Source organism: Caretta caretta, chromosome 10, assembly GCF_965140235.1.
Source record: "Caretta caretta isolate rCarCar2 chromosome 10, rCarCar1.hap1, whole genome shotgun sequence".
Taxonomy (NCBI): domain Eukaryota; kingdom Metazoa; phylum Chordata; order Testudines; family Cheloniidae; genus Caretta; species Caretta caretta.
The window spans coordinates 49,906,984-49,932,968 of record NC_134215.1 but is presented as its reverse complement, the minus strand read 5'-3'; the positions used below and the strand labels follow the sequence as shown (position 1 = coordinate 49,932,968).

The 25,985-nt window shown below is 38.3% G+C and overlaps 1 protein-coding gene across 8 annotated transcripts in view; it reads right to left on the bottom strand.

Moving 5' to 3' along the window:
• The window catches only part of SCAPER (S-phase cyclin A associated protein in the ER), a 369,412-nt gene that overhangs the window by 300,147 nt on the left and 43,280 nt on the right, over window positions 1–25,985 (bottom strand). For all 8 annotated transcript variants that reach the window (XM_075132981.1, XM_075132982.1, XM_075132983.1 and 5 more), the window contains exon 4: window positions 17,307–17,377. In XM_075132981.1, coding sequence (XP_074989082.1) covers window positions 17,307–17,377 — 71 coding nt within the window. The remainder of the gene's footprint in view (window positions 1–17,306; window positions 17,378–25,985) is intronic.

Sequence of the window (25,985 nt, the reverse complement as noted above, 5' to 3'; positions counted from 1 at the left end):
TTTGTTAAAATATGGTAACTTCAGTGTACAAGTTTTAAGGCCAATGAATACATCTGTGACCAGCCTTTTAATAAATGTTTTATTGCTTCACTGTAGTAAAGAAGTCAGTAAGCACCAAACTAGTTACAAAGAGAAGCTTTCATACTTCAAAAGATTCATGTCTTTGCCTGTATAGGTGACTTTCCATTCATCGCACTCAAACATTACAAGGCAAATTCAAATCCAGCATATTGACTTTAATTGTGTTGCTCTTGCTTATTCCAGGTCTGAAGTTGACTCTCTGTTGTTTTGATTCTAGAGTCATGATTTCAGCAGTGTTAAACACACCTTAAGCTTCTACTCTCATTTTCAAAGAAGAGAAATGGAGTATAAATTTATGGCTCTCTGCAAATTATTGAGATATAAACGCTACGTTAAATTTGATCACTCTATTTTCTTTGGGCTCGTATCAGTCCCAAATTTTCTTTGTGACTGCTGGTTCACAGATGCTCTGTTTTGTGCCATTTTAAAAGCAATAATTTAATGATTACTACAGCCTTACACATCCGCTGAGCTTGCACATTCAGTTCATTCCTTTTCATAAGGTGGGAGGTAGGTTTTTCTTTGGCTGACTGATATGCTGTAACTCAGTCATAGAAGACATTCTAAAGGGATGTGAAGCACCTCTTCCTGGCTGACAGCTCCAAAATTGAATTCAGCCAGATACAGGATATTGGGCCCATCTAGCCTAAGATTCTCTCCCACAACAACAGCCAAGAGGAAGGAAAGTGTTCCCACACTAGAAGTGCTGCAGGTATGGGGGGTCGTCTCCAGCAACTGGGGCAAGCACCCCAAATCAATCCAAAGTGATCCTCAATCACATGCAATTTCACCATGTATCTATTAACTAGGTCTGAGAACAAAACATATCAAAGCCCTAGCCTATGGGTTTTATATAAATATATGTACATCATTTATGAAAGAATAAATAGAATTATAGTCACTGGCAGGTCAAAATTGGCCCCAAATTTAGGTTTTGTAAAAATAATCTACCAACCCAAATGTAAATATATAAATATTGCTTTGCAGCATTTGAAATCCAGATAATACAGCACTGCAGTCATTTCTGTGCATGAGAACATGAAATTGCTTGAAGTGATTATAAATCAGTGAAACTGACTAGTCTATTTTCATTGTCTAAATAGAGAGAAATACAAAAAGCAAGAAAATACATAAATAATTAAAAGAAAATTAGGTTTTTAAAAAGTAACAAAAAGCTACTTCCCAGACTATTTAAAGGAAATTCGGGAATAAAGTTGTCAGTATTCTCCTTAAAAAGACATGGCAAGATATTGAGAACTATAACATTACATCTAATCAAATACAAAAACAAAAAGAATGGAGAATAAGCTTTTATAAATAAAAAGGCGCCCATGCATCCTTTTTTCATATCAAAAGAAAAGACTGAAGGTTGAAATATACACCTCCCTCATTACTGCCAACACAAACATAGCATTGTGTTAGTTAGGGCATGAGAACAAGAAAACAAAACCAACTTTAAATGGAAAGTAAAAATAACCATTTAATTTCATTAACCAAACAATCAAGCAACATAAATGGAAAAAAACTGATTTGATTTTGTTTCCTTTTTAATAATTCTTATCTTGAAGCATTCCTTTAGCACTCCTTTCATGAATATATTTTCTGTGGCAGAGATCTCTAGAATCTAGAATTCACAAGACACTAGTACATTTTTAGTATTGCGTGGAGAACTCCACCTTTTCAAATTCCGAATTCTTTAAACTCCATCTTTCAATCAGTGTGTCAAAATGACCAAAACAATATAATATGAGCCAGGGTGCCTACACGATGTATCAATTAAACAAAGGGATGAGGATTTCAACAGTTTAAATCAGTTACTGAAATAAAAATGCTTACAGACTACCACTTTTATATTCCAAGATTAAATCCAATGAGATTTAAAAGAGCCCAAGCTACTAAATCCTTGAAAAGCAGGTTTTATAATTAAAACAACTAATCTTAACTACAATACTGAGAACAGGATGCTATAATAATTGGCTTGGGTTCAAATCCTACTGCTCCTCACTGAAAAACTGAAAAACATTTTTCTCCTGTGCCAAAAGTTTGTTTCATGGCAGGAAAGTTTGCATTCAACAGAGACAGAGCACCATTGTAGAAATGTCATTTAAGCCCAAAGGCAATACGAGTCAAAATACAAACTCTACAGTAATTTTGGATGAAAGTCTCAATGTTATAAATGGAAAGTAGATGGATTAGGGGAAAACCAGAAAAACATTTTTTACATTGGCATTTGTGCAAAAGAGATCCCAAGACTGTGCAAATACTAAGTGCACAGAGGATTTTCCTTGTTCTCCTCAGAAGGTTCTTTGTGATTTTTAGTATTCCATCATAAAGACACTGCAATAAATTCAATGCCACTTTCAACAAATTATGCTGGCTTTAAATGAAAAAATTTTCTCTGCATGTTTGGAAAACATATATATCAAATCAGATTTTTATATAAAAATGACACCTTTAAAAGTGAAACAGTAGGTGAGAATCACATAATTCTTAAATTACTGTAGTCTAAGACTAAAATGTCTCTACTTCTTTTCTAGAAGATTTTAAACTATAGGCCACATTCGCAGACATGTAACTACCAAACAGAAGTGAATTGCACAAATGTGTGAGGGCAAAACTTGCCAAACTGTTTACTGAAGATCAGCTCTATTTGAACTTCTGGATCCTTTTATGGGTTTTCTCCGCATTCCAGTCTATTCTTTCCCTCAAATAGCTCTGTCCGCTCTGCAAAATACATCACATAATGTACTAAAAAATTTGGTAAATTTCATTTAGTAACTAAGAAGGAGCACACAGTGCAATCAGATTGGCCATGATTTCAATGGCTGCACTCACATTTCTTTATCACAATAAAATTTACCAAAGTTGTAGTACATTTAATTTTGCAAACCAAACCAAAACAGTGCATGAGAAACTGGAAGAGCAATAAAGTGAAAGTGTGCACTTTGAGCCTATTCACTTTACCTTCTGTAAGAAAGCAAGGCACATTGCTAGAAATAATCCACACTTTGATGCTTTTGGCCAAATGCCATGTATGGTTTATTTAAAGAGTGATTTTGGTCAAATCTAAGATTTATGACTTTGACAATTCCATATACATATTTACATTTCACTAGCAAGTATAAGAATTGCAAAACATTCTCCATTATATTAATATTTGAAATAGCGCATTCCATGACATACTGTACAAATGAAAAACTAAGGAAAAATCTACACAAAAGACAAGAAACTGGTGGAGTACCCACCAGACCTTTCTCTGAGAGAAAGCAAGGATTTCTGATCCCAAACTAATGATTTCAGGGTATCCATGGAGGCCAGAGCCACGTACACAGAGCTGTCATACCACTCCAAGCACTGACAATACTTCCTCTGGAGACTGAAAATTGTGCAATGCAATCTATAGTGCTTGAGCCTTAAAACCACACTTAAAATCATTCTCCATACTCTTACCATCTGTAATGAAGCAACCTCCAGAGCCCAAATAATTTTCATTAAATTTCACTGGACCTTTCCTGTTCCAGTTGTCTTTTTTTCCTGTTATTTCAGCACATATGAGCCATTAATACTGCTCTTTCTAAATGTGTATTATCTTGAATATGTCTTGCAGTTTTCTAAAATTAATTTAATCTGTTACCAGGAGTTCTGTATAATCCTTCCTTATTTTGACTAGCCTACATAATTTTGTTGGAAAATTTTGCTTTTTCCTAGTACTGATGTCTGAACCCCACTATTCGTCTCTGTCAATACAGACATCTGACCATTTATTTCTAATATTCATTTAATGTTTCTTTTCTCCTAACCATATCTTAATCCACCAATACAAATAACTAGCAAGCATTATGACCAGACATTACCTCTTATTCAACATTTACCATGTTTCTTAATAATAATAATTTTTTTTATTACAGCAGAGCCTAACAGCCCCAAACACATAATACAAAAAGACAGTCCCTGACCAGACGAGTTTATAATCTCAGTGCAAGAGACAACAAATGGATACAATGGACAGACAAGGGGAGCACGAGGAAACAAAGAGACAAACTGCCTCTTGTGAGGGACATAAAACCCATTTGAAAAATGTATAACTATGTTCATCATGTAATTTTATCATGAACCTTTTCATAAGCATCAACCTCACCAGTGGTCTTTGTATCTATAGCATGGTTTTGGTGCAGGGAAGCACCATCTTTCCCAGTTTCTTATCCTTCACGTCTCAAGATCGTGAGGTGTTTGCATGTTGTCTCTTGTGAGTCAAAAGGGAAAACTCAACAACTGCATGTGACTCACCAGGTGTGACTACTCAATTTGTGGGCTCTGTTTTATGGTCTCTTGACTCTAATTTAGACACAAAAATAAAATCCTTTAAGGTTTTCCTACTTATAAATAAGTATAAAGGAAAAATAAATTAATCTCAACTATCTTTCCAAAGTAATAAAATACCAAAGGAGGGAGCAAGCTATCTGCTATCCTTGTTGCACTACAGATACAGAACTTCAAGATGTAATTCTGTGTGGACACAGTTTACAATCTTAAATCACAGGATTGACATCTTTGAACTGCCCATAGAATTGCAAAGGAATGTGATACACTACTGACAGATTAGTAGAAAAGTTATAAAAACACAATTTACCTTTTACTGCAGGAGAAGACTAACTTATTTATTATATGGGATAGGACTTTTCCCCAACCTTTGCTTGTATCTCAATTTGTAAATATCCCATAGCCAACACATGTACACAGCTTATGTGACCCAGAAAGTACTGTCTTCAGTTATGAGCCACTAATAATTTGAACCCTATGTAGAAATGTAAGAAGGAGCTGCAAGCGGCAGTACCTGCAGACGCTCAGGTAAACAAAGCGTCTTGTGGCCCGCCAGGGGCTTACCCTGAACAAGCCACAAACCAAGTTTGGGAACCCCTGGTCTAGAAACTCCAGATTTGTTTTATTCAGTTTACTTTAAGAAAATTTAGTACCTACAAACAATTTTAAAATAATTGGATAATTTACATGTACTACAAATATTTAAATCTCCGAGAAGTCTGCAGGGTCCATAGCGTACTTTTAAAGACTCTATAGTTACTACTCACTACTATTGTATATCATGAAAAATTAATTTAAACATAAGTCAGTTTATTTTTTTGAATGATCTTTAAACCCATATCAAAAGAATCATTTTACACACAAGTACAGTAGAACCTCAAAGATATGAACACCAGATACGGACGGACTGACCAGTCAACCGGACACCATGTGAAACTGGAAGTAACCAATCAGGCAGCAGCAGAGACCCAAAAAAAAAAAAAAAAAAAAAAGCAAATACTGTATTGTGCCTGTATTGCATCTTAAAAGTAGGCACATCTGGGCTGCCTGTCCCCACCCCACCCCCAAATACAGGGCAGCCACTTACAGCTAGGAGGTGAAGATGCTTGGGCTGCCAGCCCAAAGCAGCTGGAGCCAGCAGAGCTGGAACAGCATTGTGGTCTGTGCCGCTTTCACACACACCCCTCAGCGGGGAGGGGGACATTCTGTTTTTACTGCTCCTCCCCAGACCTGGAGGGAGATACATTGTTTTTACACACACACACACACACACACTCTCTCTCTCTCTCTCTCTCACTCACTCCCCGGCCAGGAGAAGAACAAGCTTGCTAACTCAGTCCAACCCAGGGCAAGAAGCTGTCGGCCAGGGAGCTGCTGGCGCTGAGGAGGGAGCTCAGCTACTGCTGGAGCCTGGCCTGGAGTATCAGCTGCTGGATCTGGAGCCCGAACTGCACTTTGTTCAGAGTTACGAATGTCTACCAGTTACGGACAACCTCCATTCCCGAGGTGTCCATAACTCTGAGGTTCTACTGTATGTAGAGCAGGGTGAATAAAAATCAGTGCTTTTTTTAAAAAAATTTTAAAGGATTTTTTTTTATTTAAATCAGATTTTTTTGATAAAATGCTTTTTGAGGAAAAAACCTATCTAAAGAGAGTTTTAATTACGATACATTATAGCTCAAAGATATTTCATCACAGAATAGGGATTATACATTCTAATTCTGTAGTATGAGACAATATATTCATGTAACATTTAAGAAAAGTTTTGTAAATGAGTTCCAATAATTCATGGATTAGGGACCCAGTCTTATGGGGTTCCAGGGGCTTCTGTATATTTATTTAGGTTAATCTTTCTTTCTATCTACCAAATGGGACTCAGTGCTCAGTCTAGAAGATACCATCAGAGATGCTTAGTTTTGCAGTTCTCAAACTGTGGATTTGTGTCTCCAGAGAGAACATACTTGTTAACAGCAAAACTGTTTTTAAATAAATAATATATAGAGGTGAGAAATAACAGACCTCAACCCTATTGTCCCTCTGCAAATTTGTGTACACAGAGTCAATCCTTACCTCTCTCTAAAAGTGCAAAGTTTCAAAAAGTTCAATAAATAGAAGATGGTTGGGGGCAGAATAGATCTGGACAAGGAGAAGAAGTCTGGAAATAAATGTGAGAAGGGAGGGACAGGCAGTAGAAACAAAAGAGAAACTGTTTGAGCAGCATATTCCAGGAGTCTTGAGGTCTTTATGAGCGTAGCTTTCATTGGTTTGAAATCTACCATACCATCCTCTCACTAGAAGGGAAAACCTATAATGGCAGCAGGCCGTAAAAGAGACCCAGTTTGGGAATATTTTAATGAAGTTCTTCTACCTGTGGGGAAGACAGGCATGCATGCAAAATGCAAACAGTGCAGCAAAGAAATGGAAGGCCTGGTTGCCCGAATGAAACAACATCATGAAAATTGTTCCTTGTTGGGAGAAAGCTGCGTTGAAGATGATGAAAGAAATATGTCTGAACATGCAGGATCTTCAGGTTGGTAATCTTTTTTATTTCATACTTCTTTCTTAAAGACTGCCTGTCTTCCTTCTGGACTATTCTTGAATTCTCATGTTTGAGCAAAAAATATAGTTGTTACTTTATGGTACTACCATTTTAAATGCAGTTGTGATAAAAAAAAAACTGAAATAGGTAGATCTTCCTTTTACAATTTCACCTTTAAAGCAATACTGAGTGTCAGTGAATGCAATGAGTAATACTAAATGAGCAGTATGGTAATAATAATTAAATAACTGCATTAACTTATTTTGTTTAGGAGAATCCATCCTCAACATACAGGATTCTTAAGTCTATCCACCCTCAAGATCACCATTATTTTCTATAGTTTCAGAGTTATCTGCCAATGATAGTCTTCAGTCACATCATGTATATCACATAGCCACAGTATATCACCTGTAGCAAAAGAAAAAAAAATCTCCATCATCCAGAAACAACCATAGAAAAGTTTGTGATAAGAACTAGCAGATTACAAAAATTGCCCAGTTTGTTTATGCAACAAACTCTCCCTTCCGATGACTGAGAACCCACACTTCACTAACATGGTTCAGTCATGAAGACCAGGATACAGGCCATCCAACAGAGCAGATGTTGCAGGCAAACTGCTGGATAAAGTGTATGAAAGAGAAATTGAGAAGTGTACAAAAGGTCTAAAGGGTGAAATTGTTAACCTGAGTCTTCATGGGTAGAGCAATGTCCACAATGATCCTGTCGTATGTGCTTGTGTGACAAAAGAAGAAGGGAATTGATACATCAGGAAATGCACACACAGCAGAATACTTACAAGTAGTAACAATAAAAACTATAACAAACTGTTAAAAAAATTTCAAATGTCCAGTACGCAGCTTGGTCACAGACAATGCTGAGAAGAAGATAAGACAAGATGAGAAGAAATTATTTAGAAGAGAGCTAATAACATACAGTTGCAGTGCTCATTTGATGCATCTCCTAGCCAAAGACTTCAATGTTCCAGAAATAAAGGCTAATGTTGTTGAAATTGCAAAATACTTCCGTAACAACCACTTTGCAGTAGCTGCTCTGAAAAAAGCGGGAGGAACCAAGCTAACTCTCCCACAAGACGTGCGATGGAAATCAGTAATGGACTATTTTGAGCACGAAATCAACAACTGGCCTAATCTGATGACAGTTTGTGAACAAAATCGTGAAAAAATAGATGGCACTGTCACAGCCCAAGTTCTCAACATTGGGCTTAAGAGAAATGTTGAACACATGTTGAGTACCCTGAAGCCTATTTCTGTAGCCTTGAACAAAATGCAGGGAAATAGCTGTTTTATTGCTGACGCTGTTGAAATTTGGAAAGAACGAAGTGAGAACTTAAAAAGAGAAATATACAATGACAGTTAAATTACAAGCATTAAAAAAACGAATGGGGTAAGCACAATCTCTAGCTCATTTCCTTGCAAATATTCTCAATACTCGGTACCAGGGTCAAACCTTAACTGCTGAAGAGGAGGAGTTGGCTATGACATGGAGATCCAGCAATCATCCCTCCATAATGCCAACTATAATAAACTTCAGAGCTAAGGGTGAACCATTCAAGAAATATATGTTTGCTGAAGATGTTTTAAAGAAAGTCACACCAGTGAACTGGTGGAAGTCACTTAAGCACTTGGATTCAGAGACTGTTGAAGTGATAAACTCACTTTTAACAGCAGTAGCTTCTTCTGACAGTGTAGAAAGACTGGTTTCAGAGTAACAGCCGTGTTAGTCTGTATTCGCAAAAAGAAAAGGAGTACTTGTGGCACCTTAGAGACTAACCAATTTATTTGAGCATAAGCTTTCATGAGCTACAGCTCTGATGAAGTGAGCTGTAGCTCACAAAAGCTTATGCTCAAATAAATTGGTTAGTCTCTAACGTGCCACAAGTACTCCTTTTCTTTTTGTAGAAAGACTTTTCTTCCTTGGAACTAATTTATTCCAAATTGAGAAATCCTTTGGGACCTGAACAAGCAGGAAAGCTTGTTTTTCTTTTCCAGATGATGAACAAACAGGAAAATGAAGATGAAGACAACTGAATTAGCTGCAGAAGCCAATATTTTAAGTTTGTCATGTTGACCTGGCTGACGTAGTCGATTTAATTTTTGTGGGTTTTTTTAACATTTCATTTAACTATTTTAGTTAAAAACAATTTTAACAAAAACAAACCTGATTTTAAAAAAACCTGAATGTTTAACTAAATTAAAAAATTCATATGCTTGTTTTCTTAAAATATTTTATGTTTGCTGTTGAAGAAAAAAATCCAGAATACATATGTTGTTGTTTTAGTTAAATAAAACCATTTAAATGTCTGTCTGGTGATGTTATCCTCCTAATACAGCATGGCAAGAAAATCCTCCAAATATTAATGATTAACCTGTTGAATTGGAGATATTTATGAAGTCATTGGGAGGTGAACTATGTGCTTCAATTACCTTTCGTAAATGAAATAACCAAATAATCATTCATATTCTAATATAGCTGTAAAACTGATCTGAAAAGTTTTCAAAATAAATCACTTTAAAAACGTATAGTGTGTACCTTCTAAAAATGAAACATACATCTATCTCTGAGTTGTGAAGAATATGTATTAAGGGTATAATAACCAACAAGAATGCACCTTTATGTAGAAATCCATGATTAAATCGAGTCTTCCTGACTAGTAATTTAAATCAATTTGATTTAAATCAAATCCACCCTGATGAAAAGAGAGAAAATTTTCATTATTTTTTAAAAGAGTCTTCTCAGTAAAAATTATATTTAAAATTAGAGAGAGAAGGTAGATAAGATAATATCTTTTACTGGACCAATTTCTGCTGGTGAGAGAGACAAGCTTTCGAGCCATACAGAATTCTTCTTCCAAAGCTTGTCTCTCACACCAACAAAAGTTGGTCCAGTAAAAGATATTATCTCACCCACACTGTCTCTGGGATCGACATGGGTACAACTACACTGCATATTTTAAATTGTCATTAGGAAAAAATAGATAAAGAAATGCAGAGACAGTTTTAAATTTTGTATTTTCTTCTGAAATACTATTATAATTCATATTAGGAAGAGAAAAGACTTGACTTTTCCATGTGGCACGTAGTGGGGTTGTCCCACGATGAAGGGAAAGGCGTGAGAATAAGGGAACAGAAAGGCTGGTGTTGGAAACTAAATGAGCTTTCTGGCAATTAGGCTTTTTGAACTGCTGAGATGACATTCTAACTTTCTGAATTGCAATTTTTTTTTTTAACCTTAACTCCAAATTTCTTCACTTGCACACTTCGGTACTTTTACTATCTCTCTGGAAACTTAAATATATCACTTAATTGATTTGTCTGATCTCTACTTGCTCAGGAAGCAGAATGCCTCTTTGGCCAAGGGAAGCTTAAATACGTCTTCTGAAAAGCAGACCAATGCACTGTCTGTGGTACAAAACCAGCCTAAATCTTTCTGATCTTCGCTTGGGGCCCAATCCAACTCCCAGATTTTCACTGACTTCAATGAGAGGTAGATCTGCCCCTTTGTGACAGTGAAATGCTGTTTTGTTATTTTAAAGAAAACAGAAAAAATAAATATGTAGAGAATATTTTCTGCACTTACACTCTACCCACACAATGTAAAATATATGGTTCCCTTGGTTATAACACTTGAGCAACATCTACAGTTACCCATCATCATTAGTGTAATAATATGGATTTAATTCAGATATAGACAAACATATGCAAGCAGTACAATTATTGTGCAAGAACTGACACCTGTTTTTCTATCCAAAGCATAAAGACTGCTACATAATTAGAATAAAAAGAAAAGGAGTACTTGTAGCACCTTAGAGACTAACCAATTTATTTGAGCATGAGCTTTCGTGAGCTACAGCTCACTACATCTGATGAAGTGAGCTGTAGCTCACGAAAGCTCATGCTCAAATAAATTGGTTAGTCTCTAAGGTGCTACAAGTACTCCTTTTCTTTTTGCGAATACAGACTAACACGGCTGTTACTCTGAAACCTATAATTAGAATAAAATCATACAGCAGTTATGCCAGCAAAGGTTCCATCGTACGATCAGTTATCTTATAAAGTGGGAAACAAATTTTTTGTGAATATAACTATAGCTAAGAGTAGACAGTGAGGCAGTGGAAGTTAATGGAAAGGATATTTTAAGTCCCCAGGCACCAGTCAGTTCTAACATTGTACATTTTAAATTGTCACAGTTTGATATCTGCCACTCAAGGGAGAGGAAGGCAACCATTAAGAAAGAACGCAGATTGTGTCTGATGCTTGGCATTTACCCTCCGTTAGCTACTTGAAAAGGGTCAAACTGAACAGGCTGTTAACCAACTTTGCCATAGCACTACTGGCACCACCTTTATTCAGTAGTGAAACACAGCATTCAACTTTTATTTTTAAAATGGTCATGACACTGAATATTTCTAATGCAAAATACTATCAAGGTTATAAATGAATGATAACTACATTCTGTACAAATATTTAATGCTTGTTATCAGCAACAGTACCACTATTTCTAAATAAAGTATCAGTAAATTGCTAAACTAAACCTTTAATTGCAAATTTTTACTCCAGTTGCATAAAGAAATTTAACATTATTTTTGAAGAGTATAAATAAATATAACAAGCAAAAAGAGGGCTGAGGAAAGGTTTTTCAATACTGTAGTCAAATGGGTAAGCATTCTGCAGCACCACCATTTTATTAAATTTACACTTCTTAAGAATAAGTTTAAAATGTATAAACATACATTGCAAAACTCTCTGCTTTTGACCAGTTAGTGCTTTTCAGGGCTAGGCTCACGTAGATGGCAATGCAGAGACGCACTGCCCAAGTATGGACTCCAGAACGGAGTGTACCTCCGGAGAGACAATCTCTTCCCTAGCTCCCTTGTATGCTCCTAGTGCAATATGCTCCCCTCTCTAAAACAGGCCAATTTGGAGAGGGATAGGGCAGGAAAATGACCCTTCATCCTCCCCATCCACTTTGGAGCAATTTAGTTGTACGCTAAGGTTCAGATCTGGAAAACAATCATGCATCTTAACATGACACAAGCAAGTAGGTCCCATGGATGCCAATTACTTCAATGGGATTATTCAAGTGTGTCAAGCTACGAACAAAATGTGTTTGCAAGAGCCCTTGCTTTCTACTGAGTATTAAAGAGAGTAAGCAGTCTGAGACCATACATAAGATGCAGTGTTTTTTTAAAGCCTTATTATATACAAAATTTTATCTATTTTCAACAGTGTAAGTATTTGTCAGATAACAAAATCATACATAGATGTTTGTAAACACTTTAATAAATCCTTTCCCTTTTTTGAAAACTATATGCTTTTTAAACTGAAATTGAAATAGAAACACATATTCCTTGCATCGCAAATTACAGTTATGTGGTGAAAAGCTCCTATATTAAAAACTGAATAATCTATTCATCTATTTGCACAAAAGTTTCAATACTCCACCGTGTAAAGGAAGCAGTTCTAGCAAGTATAAAGTATGTTTATTTGAGAATGGCAAGAAGTTCTTGAATGTAAATTTGTCAACACCTTGGGAAGAAGAAGTTGATAAGATCAGAAGAGGGAGCTATTAAAAGCATATTTGCCTGAATTTAAACAGAGCTGTGGCACTTTTGGGATTTATTTTTACTTAAAAGACTAAACAAACGCCACAAAAACATAAAATTTCTATTTTTAAAGTTGTATCCATGAGGTTTTCACACTGATGCCTCCAATACTCCAGTTCAAGCCAACTGGGCAATAATGGAGAATATATTTCTTGAAGCTCAATATTTACACCATCTCCCAGTGGACCTAATTAAACTGAACCCAGAGGGTGGAGCTCATCATCCTTGTGCCAAACTAGATCTGTGGGGGCAGACCCTTCCACGTGAAACCCTAATTACTCCATTAAAGTTCCACTTCCATGATCAGACTGCAGGATTAGGGCCTAAATCAGAATTTTTTTCTAATAAAAGGAAATCTTATCTAACTTGCATTTTAAGCAAGGAGAGGAAGCAAGAAAGAGGAATACCAATTGCTGAGCAGTGTGGAAAAGTAACTTGCCTATTCACTTACATAAAAAAGGAACATTTTTCTTTTTTTCCCTTATAACATTTCCCATGATGCATAATATCAAAGACTGTCAGACTTACAGATCAAAACGTTAAGCTAAAACTGTTATATCAAAGAGGAGGAACAGTTAAAAAGGATCAAACATGACAAGAAGCAGAAATGTATTGCTTTGTTAATATAACACTTATTATATAATTAGTTCAATATCAAAGGAAAAGCTGGTAGCACCGCCTATTATTTATGTTGCCTGACACTTTCCATTGTAAAATCCTGTTTTTGCTTGTAACTAACTGTTTGGACTGCCAGGTGTCTATCACAGGCTGAACTTTTTGGGGAAATTTTCAGCCAACATGATTCAGCCATTTCAGAGTATGAAGCTAGGGAAAAATACATTGTTCTCCTCACACGAAAAAATTCCAGTGACCTTTTCTTTGAAAAGCTCTAGGGCCTCCATGAATTGGAGCAGGGGCTTGAAATCTGGCACAGAGATGCCGTGTGTGTCCATGTGACTCAAAGCACCCCCTTACTCAGATCCTACACACTACTGTAATATTCTTTGTACAAAATATGCCTAGTGAGGTATCACTGAAAACTAGTAACTTACTGGTCAATCATATGTATGCCTCAACATTATATGTAAAGTTATTAATTCCATCTGTATGGTGTTAATAGCACATGTTCAAAAGCAGACAGCCCTGCCTAGGCAAAAGTTGTTAAACAGGTTTATCGTGAACAAAGGAGTGCGTTTATCTCAGTTTATATGTAAGTAGTAAACAGGTTCATCTGAACAAAGATAGCAGGGAACACAACGATTTGCATTCCAGCAAACATAATTAGGAGAAAAAAAAAAGCATGAAGCTTCTTCCACCAGCAGACTCCATGCCGCCTTCCTCACTGTTTGAATAAATTTTCCTTTGAGGGGTAACTTCCAAAGAATCCATTTAAAAGGTTTACAGCTCTATAAAGACAGAGGGCTGAACCGCTAGTGATAAGCAATTGAAGCAACTAATTGAATACAACATCAGTGTATCATGTAAGGGCTTTTATGAATGTACCTATAAATTATAGCACACTTCAAAAGTGGCTCTTGGGTGGTGGTTGACAGTGAGTAGAGGGTACGGCAATAGAGGGGGCCGAGAAGCAAGGCCTCTGAATCCTCTGACATTTGCACAGTAGCTCGGCACTGCACTGGTAAAAAGATGCATGAGGAGGGGGTAGCCTTGATCTACAAAGTTGCCTCAGGTATATCCTCCTGGGAGCCAGAGTATAAATCCCCAAGGAATGCAGAGTCGATCTCAAGTTTTTTAGCAAGTGCAGGGATTCATCCATTTTCTCATTAAAGAGATTCAATCTGTTAAAAGGAAGGTCCTGGATGGTGTTTTGGATGTCCCCAGGAAACCCTGACGATTGCAGCCAGGAGTCCCTCCTCATGATTAGACCAAACTTCTAGAAGCTGTTTCTGCCACATCCACTGCAGTCTGAAGAGCCACCTTTGCCACTAGCTTTCCCTCACCTAAAAGAGACTGAAATTGGACCATCCTCTGTGAAAAGCTTGTCTGTGAAGTCTGCAAGCCTAGAACAGGTATGAAAATTGTATTTTGCTAACACTTGGTAGTTGGTGACAGAAAATTGCAGGCCTGGGGAGGAGAAGACTTTTCTCCCCAGGAGGTCCAATCTCTTAGAGCCTTTATCTGCTAATCTTTGCACAAAATATGCCTGGTGAGGTATCACTGACAAGTAATAACTTACTGGTCAATCATAGGTATGCCTCAACATTACATGTAAAGTTAGTGAGACCTAGCCCTTTCAACAGTCGCCTCTACCACCAGAGAGTTGGGTGCAGGATGAGAGTAAGAATTCAGCCCCTTTCACAGGAACAAAATACCATCTCTCTGTATTTAGTGTTGAGACACAGGATGCTGGAGCGCACCATACTGCTCTAGCTCGTTCTAGTATGGCCTCATTGATGGGCAGAGCCCACCTTACTGAGGCCTTTGGCTGCAACATGACCAGGAGCCAGTGTTGAGAGTCCTGGACCTCCTCTAATGGGATCTGTAGGTCCCTGGCCACTCCTTGTAACAGCTCCTGGTATTGACAATGGTCATCCAGCAGAAAAGGCAAGGAAGGAGTGACTGCTTCGTCTGGGATTGATTAAGAGTCACCTGTCGGAATCATTGGTATCTGCGGATCCGGTTCCACCTCTTTCTCTTCACACACCAAGAGAACCAACTGGCAAGAGAAAGAGGAGCGGTATGACTCCTGAGAGGGGCCGGACGCCTGCTATAAGGATCCCACAGCCCCCTCTAAGGCCAGAAAAAGGGATTGATCAGTTGCAAAGGACCCAAGGAAAACAGTACTAGCGGCCTCTGGGGAGGCTGTAACCTGGCAGAATGGCAAGCATAACCCTTTGACTGTCTATCAGGGCTCAACTGCCTTTGCGGAGATACCAGTGCAGCCATCTCCTCTGATTCATCTGAGTCCAAGGACTGTTCCATCGATAGTGGCAGTGCCATTGGTATCGGGGCACTCCTACCAGATGCTTGGAGGTGAGATGGCTCCTGGGTCAGTGATGTAGGCTCCTCCTCGGGAGTAAGGACATCCGTTAGGAGGGCTGAAAGAATCAGAGACTGTGGATAAGGGAGGAATATATCCTTTGGTGTCACATAAGTCTCATTGCACCCTGGTGTCCAAGGGGTTCCTGCAGTTAAGTCTGATAGATCCAGTGCAGCGACCAGACGGTCTTTAAAGAGATGAGAGAGTACTGATAATGGGTCCAGACCTGCACTTGTAGACAGAATTGGCAAGCAGCTATCTTTACACTTCAGTATTGAGGTGACAGATGGAACTGGCGGATATTTCTTTTTATGTATCTTGTCCTCAGATCTGAGGGTCTTCATTAGAGCCAGGTACTTAGGTTCTGCTCGCAATGTCTCACCCAACCTGGACCAGCTCAGGGAGGAAGTGCGTTTCTTATGGTCTGTCCTCAACAGGAATCTGTCCTTGCGCCCATGAGAGAGCCCTCTTCTCTCATGAGGAAACCCTGGAAGAAGAGTCCTTGGATTTAGATATTGACAGCTCTACTTCAGGCATAGGCGCAAGAATGAGGAGTGCGGGGGGCCACACGCAGGGTCCCAGCTGCTGGCCTCACGTCTGGGCTCCGCTCCTTGCCCTGCACACGGATTCCCGGCCCTGCTCCCGTGGTCCCAGCTGCTGCTCCCGTGTCCAGGGTCCTCTCTTGGACCCGCCCCTGCCCCGAACTGTGGCCCAAGCCTCGGCCTCCTTACCCTGTCCGGGTCCCCCTTTCCTGGAGGCACGGCCCTGCTCCCAGCCGCAGTTCTGGGAGGGAAGGGGGCAGACAATGGGAAGGGGGCTGTCTTTCAGCACTCCCACTATTAAAAGTGTTCCAGCACCACCTATTCTAGGGCATGTGCTTGGAAGGGCACGGCTAGGATGCTGAGACCAAAGTACAGTAGACCGTCCCTGGCCTGGATTGGAGAGGGGCCTCATAGCCTTCTCCATCGGGTGCTTCCGTAGGTGAAGCTCCCGGTCTTCTTGAGTGCTGGGTGAGAAGGAGCAACACATACTGCACTTTGCAGAGATATGTGCTTCACCCAGATAGTGCTGATGTTCGTCACTGATGAAGAAGGATCAAGGACAAGAGGTGCAATTCTTGAATCCTGGGACTCTGGGCATATTCCTGGAGCCAGGGGACAGGTTTGCCAACCAGGGAGAAAGAAATATTCTATATTACTCAATTTTTAACTGCTAACTACATAGCTAAGAATATAACTATTTACAAATGTTTTCTATATAGGTTATGAAACAAAGTGAAGGGGGACATGATTCCAACTCAGGCCACGCGGTGGAGAGGCATCAACCTACACTGCCTCTTATATCCTGAGTCGGGAGCACAAGGAGAGCTACTGCGCTTGTACAGGCCAATGGACGCTGCTTTGAAGAACTTCCGGACTTTGGTGCATGGTGCACACAAGTACCCACACGTAGAATACACATAGTGACATCACTAGAAGAATTAAAGAATGTTTCATAATGCATATGGGAGCCAAATTAAGGTTGCATAGAGAGACAACCTTAATTGTGGCATTTTCTAATTTCTGTGTACTTAACTTTGCAACATTAATAATGTTCTTTTAGGACAGTTGTGTGCATGTAATCTTATTTATATACACACATGCATCCATGCGCACACAATATTGAATATATTAGTTCTATTTCATGACATTTATATGCTGTAATTGAAATTAAAAAGAAACTGAAAAGTTCAACATATATACCTGTTTTGTAGGTTTATGTGTTCCATGAGTTACTCTCTTAGATTTTCCACCTACTTGCCATTTAGACTTACCTGTAAAGAAAACAATTATTTTAATCAGCAATAACTATTTTAAGAAAATACTATTATTCTAATATTTAAGCATCCAAGCTTGTAGTGTGCTAACAACAGTGCACTACACTCATAAGATAAATAAGGGGAACAATTAATGAAGTAAACTAATTTGCAAAATTGTATGTACTGAATTTGATACTTATTTCCATCGATTCTAACTGAAGGAAAGAATTGAAGATACAATTTAAAAGTTGGAAAAAAAAGCACAAGACAGAGAAATTAGAGATTTTTCTACACAAAGATGGACTGCTTTCCAAAGGTGCTAAGCACTTCTGAAAACCAGGTCATTATCATCTAGAAGTTAAATACACCACTTTTATATACAGCTTAAATATGGTTAAAGTTTGCAGGTAAAGTCAACAAATATTGGTGTTATTAGCCTTTATCCATTGCTTATTTTAATCCAAATTTTATTACAGGATTGAAATAAGGGATATTGATTGGAAAAAACATAAATGGAAAAGTTTGGCCATTAACTATTTTTCCTGAAGAACTGTTTGTACAGCCCGGACAATTGGTTTACATGCCCGTTCCAACACGTGGAAACAGGAAAAAACTGAGCAATTTATGGGGACCCCATTTTTATATTGTTTTTCAGAGCTCTTTGCCGGCTCCCAGTTGAATAATCTGGCAGTAAGTAGTATAAACTACAACAGAATGAATAAACAAAAAAATGAAATCTAATTTCTCAGAATAAGTGTGTAGTATGTCTACTTTAACACAATATTCTCAGATCTATAATTAGCAGGTAAGAAATTTCCTTTCTTGGAATGTTTTCATGAGGAATGGGATCTTTTAGATTTAGAAAGGGCTTTGCTCAAAAACAGATCTAATTTCAAAATCTAATTTCTTTTTATGTTATTTTTTGCTTGATTTATTCCTCTGATTTAATGTTTTACCTTACAAAAATATATAAAATGTAAAAGCTACAGGGTCCTATTTTTAAAGTGTAAGCAATTGAGACAAAATGCTAATTATGGTGAATGTACTTTCTGCTAACTGGTCTATGTTTAGAGGGAAGATTCAGACCACCCTATACCGGAAACCTACTGACCGCTATTCCTACCTACATGCCTCCAGCTTTCACCCTGACCACACCACACGATCCATCGTCTACAGCCAAGCTCTGCGATACAACCGCATTTGCTCCAACCCCTCAGACAGAGACAAACACCTACAAGATCTCTATCAAGCATTCTTACAACTACAATACCCACCTGCGGAAGTGAAGAAACAGATTGATAGAGCCAAAAGAGTTCCCAGAAGTCACCTACTACAGGACAGGCCTAACAAAGAAAATAACAGAACGCCACTAGCCGTCACCTTCAGCCCCCAACTAAAACCCCTCCAACGCATTATTAAGGATCTACAACCTATCCTGAAGGATGACCCAACACTCTCACAAATCTTGGGAGACAGGCCAGTCCTTGCCTACAGACAGCCCCCCAACCTGAAGCAAATACTCACCAACAACCACATACCACACAACAGAACCACTAACCCAGGAACCTACCCTTGCAACAAAGCCCGTTGCCAACTGTGCCCACATATCTATTCAGGGGACACCATCACAGGGCCTAATAACATCAGCCACACTATCAGAGGCTTGTTCACCTGCACATCCACCAATGTGATATATGCCATCATGTGCCAGCAATGCCCCTCTGCCATGTACATTGGTCAAACTGGACAGTCTCTACGTAACAGAATAAATGGACACAAATCAGATGTCAAGAATTATAACATTCATAAACCAGTCGGAGAACACTTCAATCTCTCTGGTCACGCAATTACAGACATGAAGGTCGCTATCTTAAAACAAAAAAACTTCAAATCCAGACTCCAGCGAGAAACTGCTGAATTGGAATTCATTTGCAAATTGGATACTATTAATTTAGGCTTAAATAGAGACTGGGAGTGGCTAAGTCATTATGCAAGGTAGCCTATTTCCCCTTGTTTTTTTCCTAACCCCCCCCCCCCCCCCAGATGTTCTGGTTAAACTTGGATTTATGCTGGAAATGGCCCACCTTGATTATCATACACATTGTAAGGAGAGTGGTCAGTTTGGATGAGCTATTACCAACAGGAGAGTGAGTTTGTGTGTGGGGCGAGATACTATTAATTTAGGCTTAAATAGAGACTGGGAGTGACTAAGTCATTATGCAAGGTAGCCTATTTCTCCTTGTTTTTTTCCTAACCCCCCCCCCCCCCCCAGATGTTCTGGTTAAACTTGGATTTATGCTGGAAATGGCCCACCTTGATTTTCATACACATTGTAAGGAGAGTGGTCACTTTGGATAAGCTATTACCAGCAGGAGAGTGAGTTTGTGTGTGTGGTTTTGGGAAAAAAAAAAGGGGGGGGGTGAGAAAACCTGGATTTGTGCTGGAAATGGCCCAACTTGATTATCATACACATTGTAAGGAGAGTGATCACTTTAGATAAGCTATTACCAGCAGGAGAGTGGGGTGGGAGGAGGTATTGTTTCATGGTCTCTGTGTATATAATGTCTTCTGCAGTTTCCACAGTATGCATCCGATGAAGTGAGCTGTAGCTCACGAAAGCTTATGCTCAAATAAATTGGTTAGTCTCTAAGGTGCCACAAGTACTCCTTTTCTTTTTTCAGACATCTTACTGAATTGATCAGATAATTTAATGAAATAAAACCAACTAAACAACTGAGTGGACTTAATATAGGTCCTTGATATTCAAGGCTGGAAACCACACTTGAATTTTAGAACCAACACACTGAGTTTTAACAGATTTTTTGGGCCAAATTCACTGACAGGGTCAGCTGTTTTACACTGTTCTGGTGATGTCATGCAACTGGCTGAACCAGTTAAACCAGGTTTATGGCTATTTTGCAGTGCTGGAGCATAGTAGTGAACCAGGCCTTTCATTTTTAGACAAAAATCTACATTACCTGGTTCAGAATTCTTCTTAAAAACACTGAGTAAACAAGCAAAAATAAATTAAAAAGATTCTAAAGTCAATGTGAGCAGGTTTCAGAAATAAAAATGAGATACTGTGTTTTAGCAAATAAGAGATTGTCCACAGAATACATATTACACTCCCTATTCATTGAAAACCTCAAATTTCAGATGAGATGTATGCCAGGATTATAAAAATTAAAATATTACCACAACTGAGGGCTCTCATCTGAAACTATTTACATTCCCAGAAGGCAGAATTTTTTGTGTGTGTAAATGGCACAGAAAACTTGCACCATGAGTCTATTTTCAAGTATACCAAAATAGATGTGCCAGTACTAAAAAGGATGATGGATCAAAAAAACCAAAAACACCTCATCTCTTTAGAAGACACAAGAAAAGATGATTTATGAGTAAAAACTGGGAAATGTTTGAACAGGTCCCTTCCAACCCTGATATTCTATGTTTCTAAGTCAGGTGCAGAGATTAAAGCAATTTCCTGGCAGATTGAATATGCAAGGCAAACAAACACTTATGTCAACACTGGATTTTGTCAATTTAAGACAGATAGTATTTTTGGAAAGACTGTTTAAACAATTTCTTCAGTGTATAAGATAAACAAGTTTGTCTTTCATCATCAGCCATGCATTCTTGCTTCACTACCCTTTTTTATTCAACAAATATTTTTATGGCTAATGCACAATAATTTCCTTTCTGTATTCATGAGCAGTGCCAAAAGGATAAGTGTAATTCAAGACTTTGTATTTGTGAGGCCCATTAGTCTGTAACTGTAAAATATTAGGTTGGTCATGAGATTGGTAATTGGATATGAAGCCTTTTGCTTATGAGGCACTTATTCAATATTAGATTAGAACAGCAGGGACCAACGATCACCACCTCGTCAATTGTTAACTAGCCATTGTAACATAAGCGAATTAGTGACGTTCTGGATACTCAGGGAGTTTCAGATATAACTTAGGTCCATTTAATCTTTTACTGGTAAATCTAGTGGGGAGAGATTGGGTCATTAGGTAGGAAGATGGTACATCTCATCAGAAGGGCAAAGTGCCAGTATCTCTAAAACAAATAATTGTTAAACTATACTCAAGAAGGCATCTTTTACACTGACAATCTCAGCAATTATCACTGTCTCACATCTTTTCTTGGGGAACTCTGCTGAGACAGGAATGCAACTCTAGCAATAGCTGGAGTCAGATTTCTCTGACATCTTTCCATCCGGTACTAGGCAGCAACACTATACAGACCACACTTGTCTCAAGAATCATCACAGTGGTAGACAAGGATCGAGTATCCATTGTTTCTTTTACATCTATCCTTGCCTTTGACACTGTTGACTATGAGGTGTTGTTGGTGAACCCTGGTAGGGATGGAAAGAAACACACTTGAATAGCTCTATTATTTCCTCTCTGAGTATACTCTGAGGGTAGAGCTACGTAATTGCTCATTTTTTGCCAGGGTTCTCATGTGGTGTCCCACAAAGTTCTATTCTGTCACCCATCCTCTTCCATGTGTATGCAAGATATCTAGAGGAGATAGTGAGAAAGTCTGCTGACACCACTCAGCTCTATTATTTCTTTTTCACTGGCCCCAGATGGTGCAGTTGTTCATCTTAGCCAGTCTCTGGAATTTGGATAAGAAGTGGCTGCCTGGAGCTCCTTTCAAAGAAAACAAAGGCAATGCTGCCTGTCTGGAGGAAGCAACCAGTGGGGAGAGAGAGATTATTTTTGGCCCTCTAAATGTGGGTGTATTATTAAAGTTTGCAATCTTATTGGACTCTCAGCTACTTTTGAATGTTCAACCAGGTGTTTTCAGTCACGAGTCCTCAATTCCAGCATGCACTTCTCCCCTTGGTCCAACAGAACCAAAATTTGTTGATCTCCATCACATATTGAAAAGTCTATCCATTCTATCAAGCTTTTTCTAAAAGTGTAGGCTATTATTTTCCGAGTCCCAAGATTTGCCGAACACCTCCCCACCAAATAAAATATGTTCCCTACCCTGAAGTGCTTACAGTCTAAAGCCCCAATACTGCAATGTGCTCTGCCTGGCCAGACCTTCTGTGGCTATCAAATGACAAACAAAAAGGGAATAAGGGGAAGGGAACAGTTACAAATACAAGATTATGCAGTTACTTTGTCATGTCACACATGTTTCTTAAATTTACAAAGATACTTAGACATTTTTATTTTGGGTTTAGTGAAAAAGGTCTCACATGGGAAGTGTTTTAAGTATTGTTGATATGGTATCAACTTTGATTTTGCAATAAAATTTTTGTAGATTGTTTGCCTATGTGCCTCAAGTTTTCTGATAGTAAAGTAAGTAATTAAAAAGTACATAATTCCTGGATTCCTGTATGCTGAACTGCTGCATTTTTTTAATTGGGCTAGGGTTACCCAGGCCAATATGCATTAACAATCACAATCCTGATTAGGGAGTCTAGATATCATTCTTAATACACATACAGTTGACAAATGCAGTATTAATTCTGGAATAGCTAGAATATCAGAAAAATACATTTACCAATTCCTTCTTAATGGAGCTAACTCTGCCACAACAACATACATACCCCTTTGCCAAGGGAGGGGGCAGAGGCGCAGAAGCTGGCTCTCCCACCCTTTACACCAGCTGAGTTCCCTTCCACAAGGGGAATTATCTGTTCCCTGCTATGACCAGATTCTGGTCACATTAGTTTGTCTGAGCAGTGCAAAGAGATCAGATCATAAATGAGAATTTGGCCCACTGTTTTTATGAAAGAAATTACATTTGTATAATCTGTTAAATGTTTAAATAGAGCCAGCAGGGCCCTAAGTACCAGGAAATGATGAGTTATGGCATGATTTGTCTGGGTGTTAACTTCTCCTGTAATGTCCAAGTATGTGTGACAAACACCATTTTAAAACTACATCTGAATTTAACAGAGGCTGGAGTTTCACATTAATATTCATTCTCTAGGCATCTCTGTTACCAAACTGTTAAGCTCCTCGACGAACAAGCATCTAAGAGCATGTTGAAAGTTTCTAGGAGAATATTACGAGCAATGCAGAACTAAAGAAAGTAATTGTGTTTAAAGAGAAGACTCCCACCCTACCACAAATACCTCAAGTATATAATTGCTAAATGTATTCTATGTTCCTCTTTCAGCATCATAAAATAGTTGTTCACATTACTATCTTTCTCAAAACTGTAATTCTGAATGATAAGTGATTTAAGGCCCTGATCTTGCAAACACTCAGGAAAGTACTTAAGCATATGAGTAGCCCCAATGAAATAACTGGACCTACTCACACACTTAAAATTAAGCATGAACAAGTGAGTTTGCAAGATTGGGGACTACCAGATGCATTTTGGGATAACAGTGGTAAATGAAGCAACAATGAAAAATTGCTCCTGTTAAATATCCATATATTTATGTTATTCAAATTGTGCAAGTTAAATTTTTTCTCATACCAAAGTCATTAAAAAAGCTTTCAATTTTCCAGTTGAAAATCTAGTTCTACGTTTCTAAATCTAATCTATATTTAGACACAATTAAGCATGTGAAGAATATATTTTTCCCTGTTTAGAACATTTTGTGATTTGATTAAACAAAGATCTGTATCTGTTGTACTATTACAGCAGGAATGAGATTTGCCACAGACACAAATTGACAAATATAGAATGGCTGCAGGTATCAAATAAACAATCTGAGCATTTTGAAAGCTACTATTATTCTGATTACAGGCCTAGTGGATGGGCAGAAGCAGTAAAAGTGGCATAATATGATTTTAGTAAGGCTTTTCACTCTGTCCCACACAACATTTTCATAAGCAAACTAGGGCCTAGAAGAAATTACTATAGGGTGAGCACACAAATGGTTGAAAAACTGTACTCAAAGAGTAGTTACCAACTGTTTGCTGTTGAACTGGGAGGGCCTATCTAGTGGGCTCCGCAGTGGTCAGTCCTGGATCCAGTACAATTAAATATTTTCATTAATGACTTGGATAACAGAATGGAGAGTATGCTTATAAAATCTGTGGATTACACCAAACTGGGAGCGGTTGCAAGCACTTTGGAGGACAGGATTAGCATCAAAACAATCAAGACAAATTGGAGAATTGGTGTGAAATCAGCAGGATGAAACTCAGTAAAGATAAGAGCAAAGTACTTTGTTTAGGAAGGAAAAATCAAATGCACAACAACAAAATGGGAAATAACTGGTGGTGGTCGTACTGCAGAAAAGGATCGGGGGGTTATTAATAAAAAGAAAAGGAGTACTTGTGGCACCTTAGAGACTAACCAATTTATTTGAGCATGAGCTTTCGTGAGCTACAGCTCACATCTGATGAAGTGAGCTGTAGCTCACGAAAGCTCATGCTCAAATAAATTGGTTAGTCTCTAAGGTGCCACAAGTACTCCTTTTCTTTTTGCGAATACAGACTAACACGGCTGTTCCTCTGAAACCTGGGGTTATTAATGGCTCACAAACTGAATATGAGTCAACAATACAATTCAGAGAGAGACAGAATAAATCTGACAGCCACTTCTTAACAACTAGCTAATATCCTGGGGTGTATTAACAGGAGTGTTATATGTAAAAGATGGTGAGAAAACTGTTCTGCTCTACTTGGCACTGGTGAGTCCTCAGCTGGAGTACTGCATCCAATTCTGGGCACCACACTTTAGAAAAGATGGTGAAAAATTGTAGAGTCCAGAGGAAAGCAACCAAAATTATAAAAGGGTTAATGAGGAAAGGTTAAAAAAAACGGGGCATGCTTAGTCCTGAGAAAGAAGATTAAGAGGAAACCTGATAATAGTCTTCAAATATGTGAAGGGCTGTTATAAAGAGGACAGTGATTAATTGTTCTCCATGCCCACTGAAGGTAGGACAAGAAATAATGGGCGTAATCTGCAGTAAGGGAGTTTTAAGTTAGATAGGAAAAACTTTCTAACTATAAGGGTAGTTAAATCCTGGAATAGGCTTCCAAGGAAGGTTGTGGAATCCCCATCACTGGAGGTTTTTAAGAATAGGATGGATAAATACCTGTCAGGGATGACCTAGGTTTACTTGGTCCTGCTTCAGTGCTCTCAAGTACCCTTCCAGCCCTGCATTTCTATGATTCCTCCTTTTTATTTGAGGTTTTTGTGCTACAAAAAATCCCCCTCCCCCCTCACATCATCCCATTTTATGTATTCACTTTGGTGTTGACATTTAGCTTGGCCAGCGACAACATACGCTAAGGACCTGGCTCCACAATAATTAATGCAGCACTTCTACTCAGTTTTACACTAGTTTAGGTACATCAGTACTTATCACAGAAAAAATATTCAAACATACTAGTATTTTAAGAGGAAGACATTTTATAATGTTGGCTCTTCCAAAATACAGGTCTAGGGAAAAAAGGAATACCCAGATGCTGTATAAGCTTTCAGTCTCCAAGGAAGACAACAGTTTGCACTGATCTTGCACACCACTAAGGTATAATTCAAAAGCAGAATTAATATTCATATCCAACAAACCAACAATTCTATCAAACTAATTATACTGTATTAATATCATAGTTGAAAAAGTACAGCTATGAAACGGCACTCCAAGAGAACCAGTGAAAATTCAAGGCCTCCACATTGTGGCTTTTTGGAC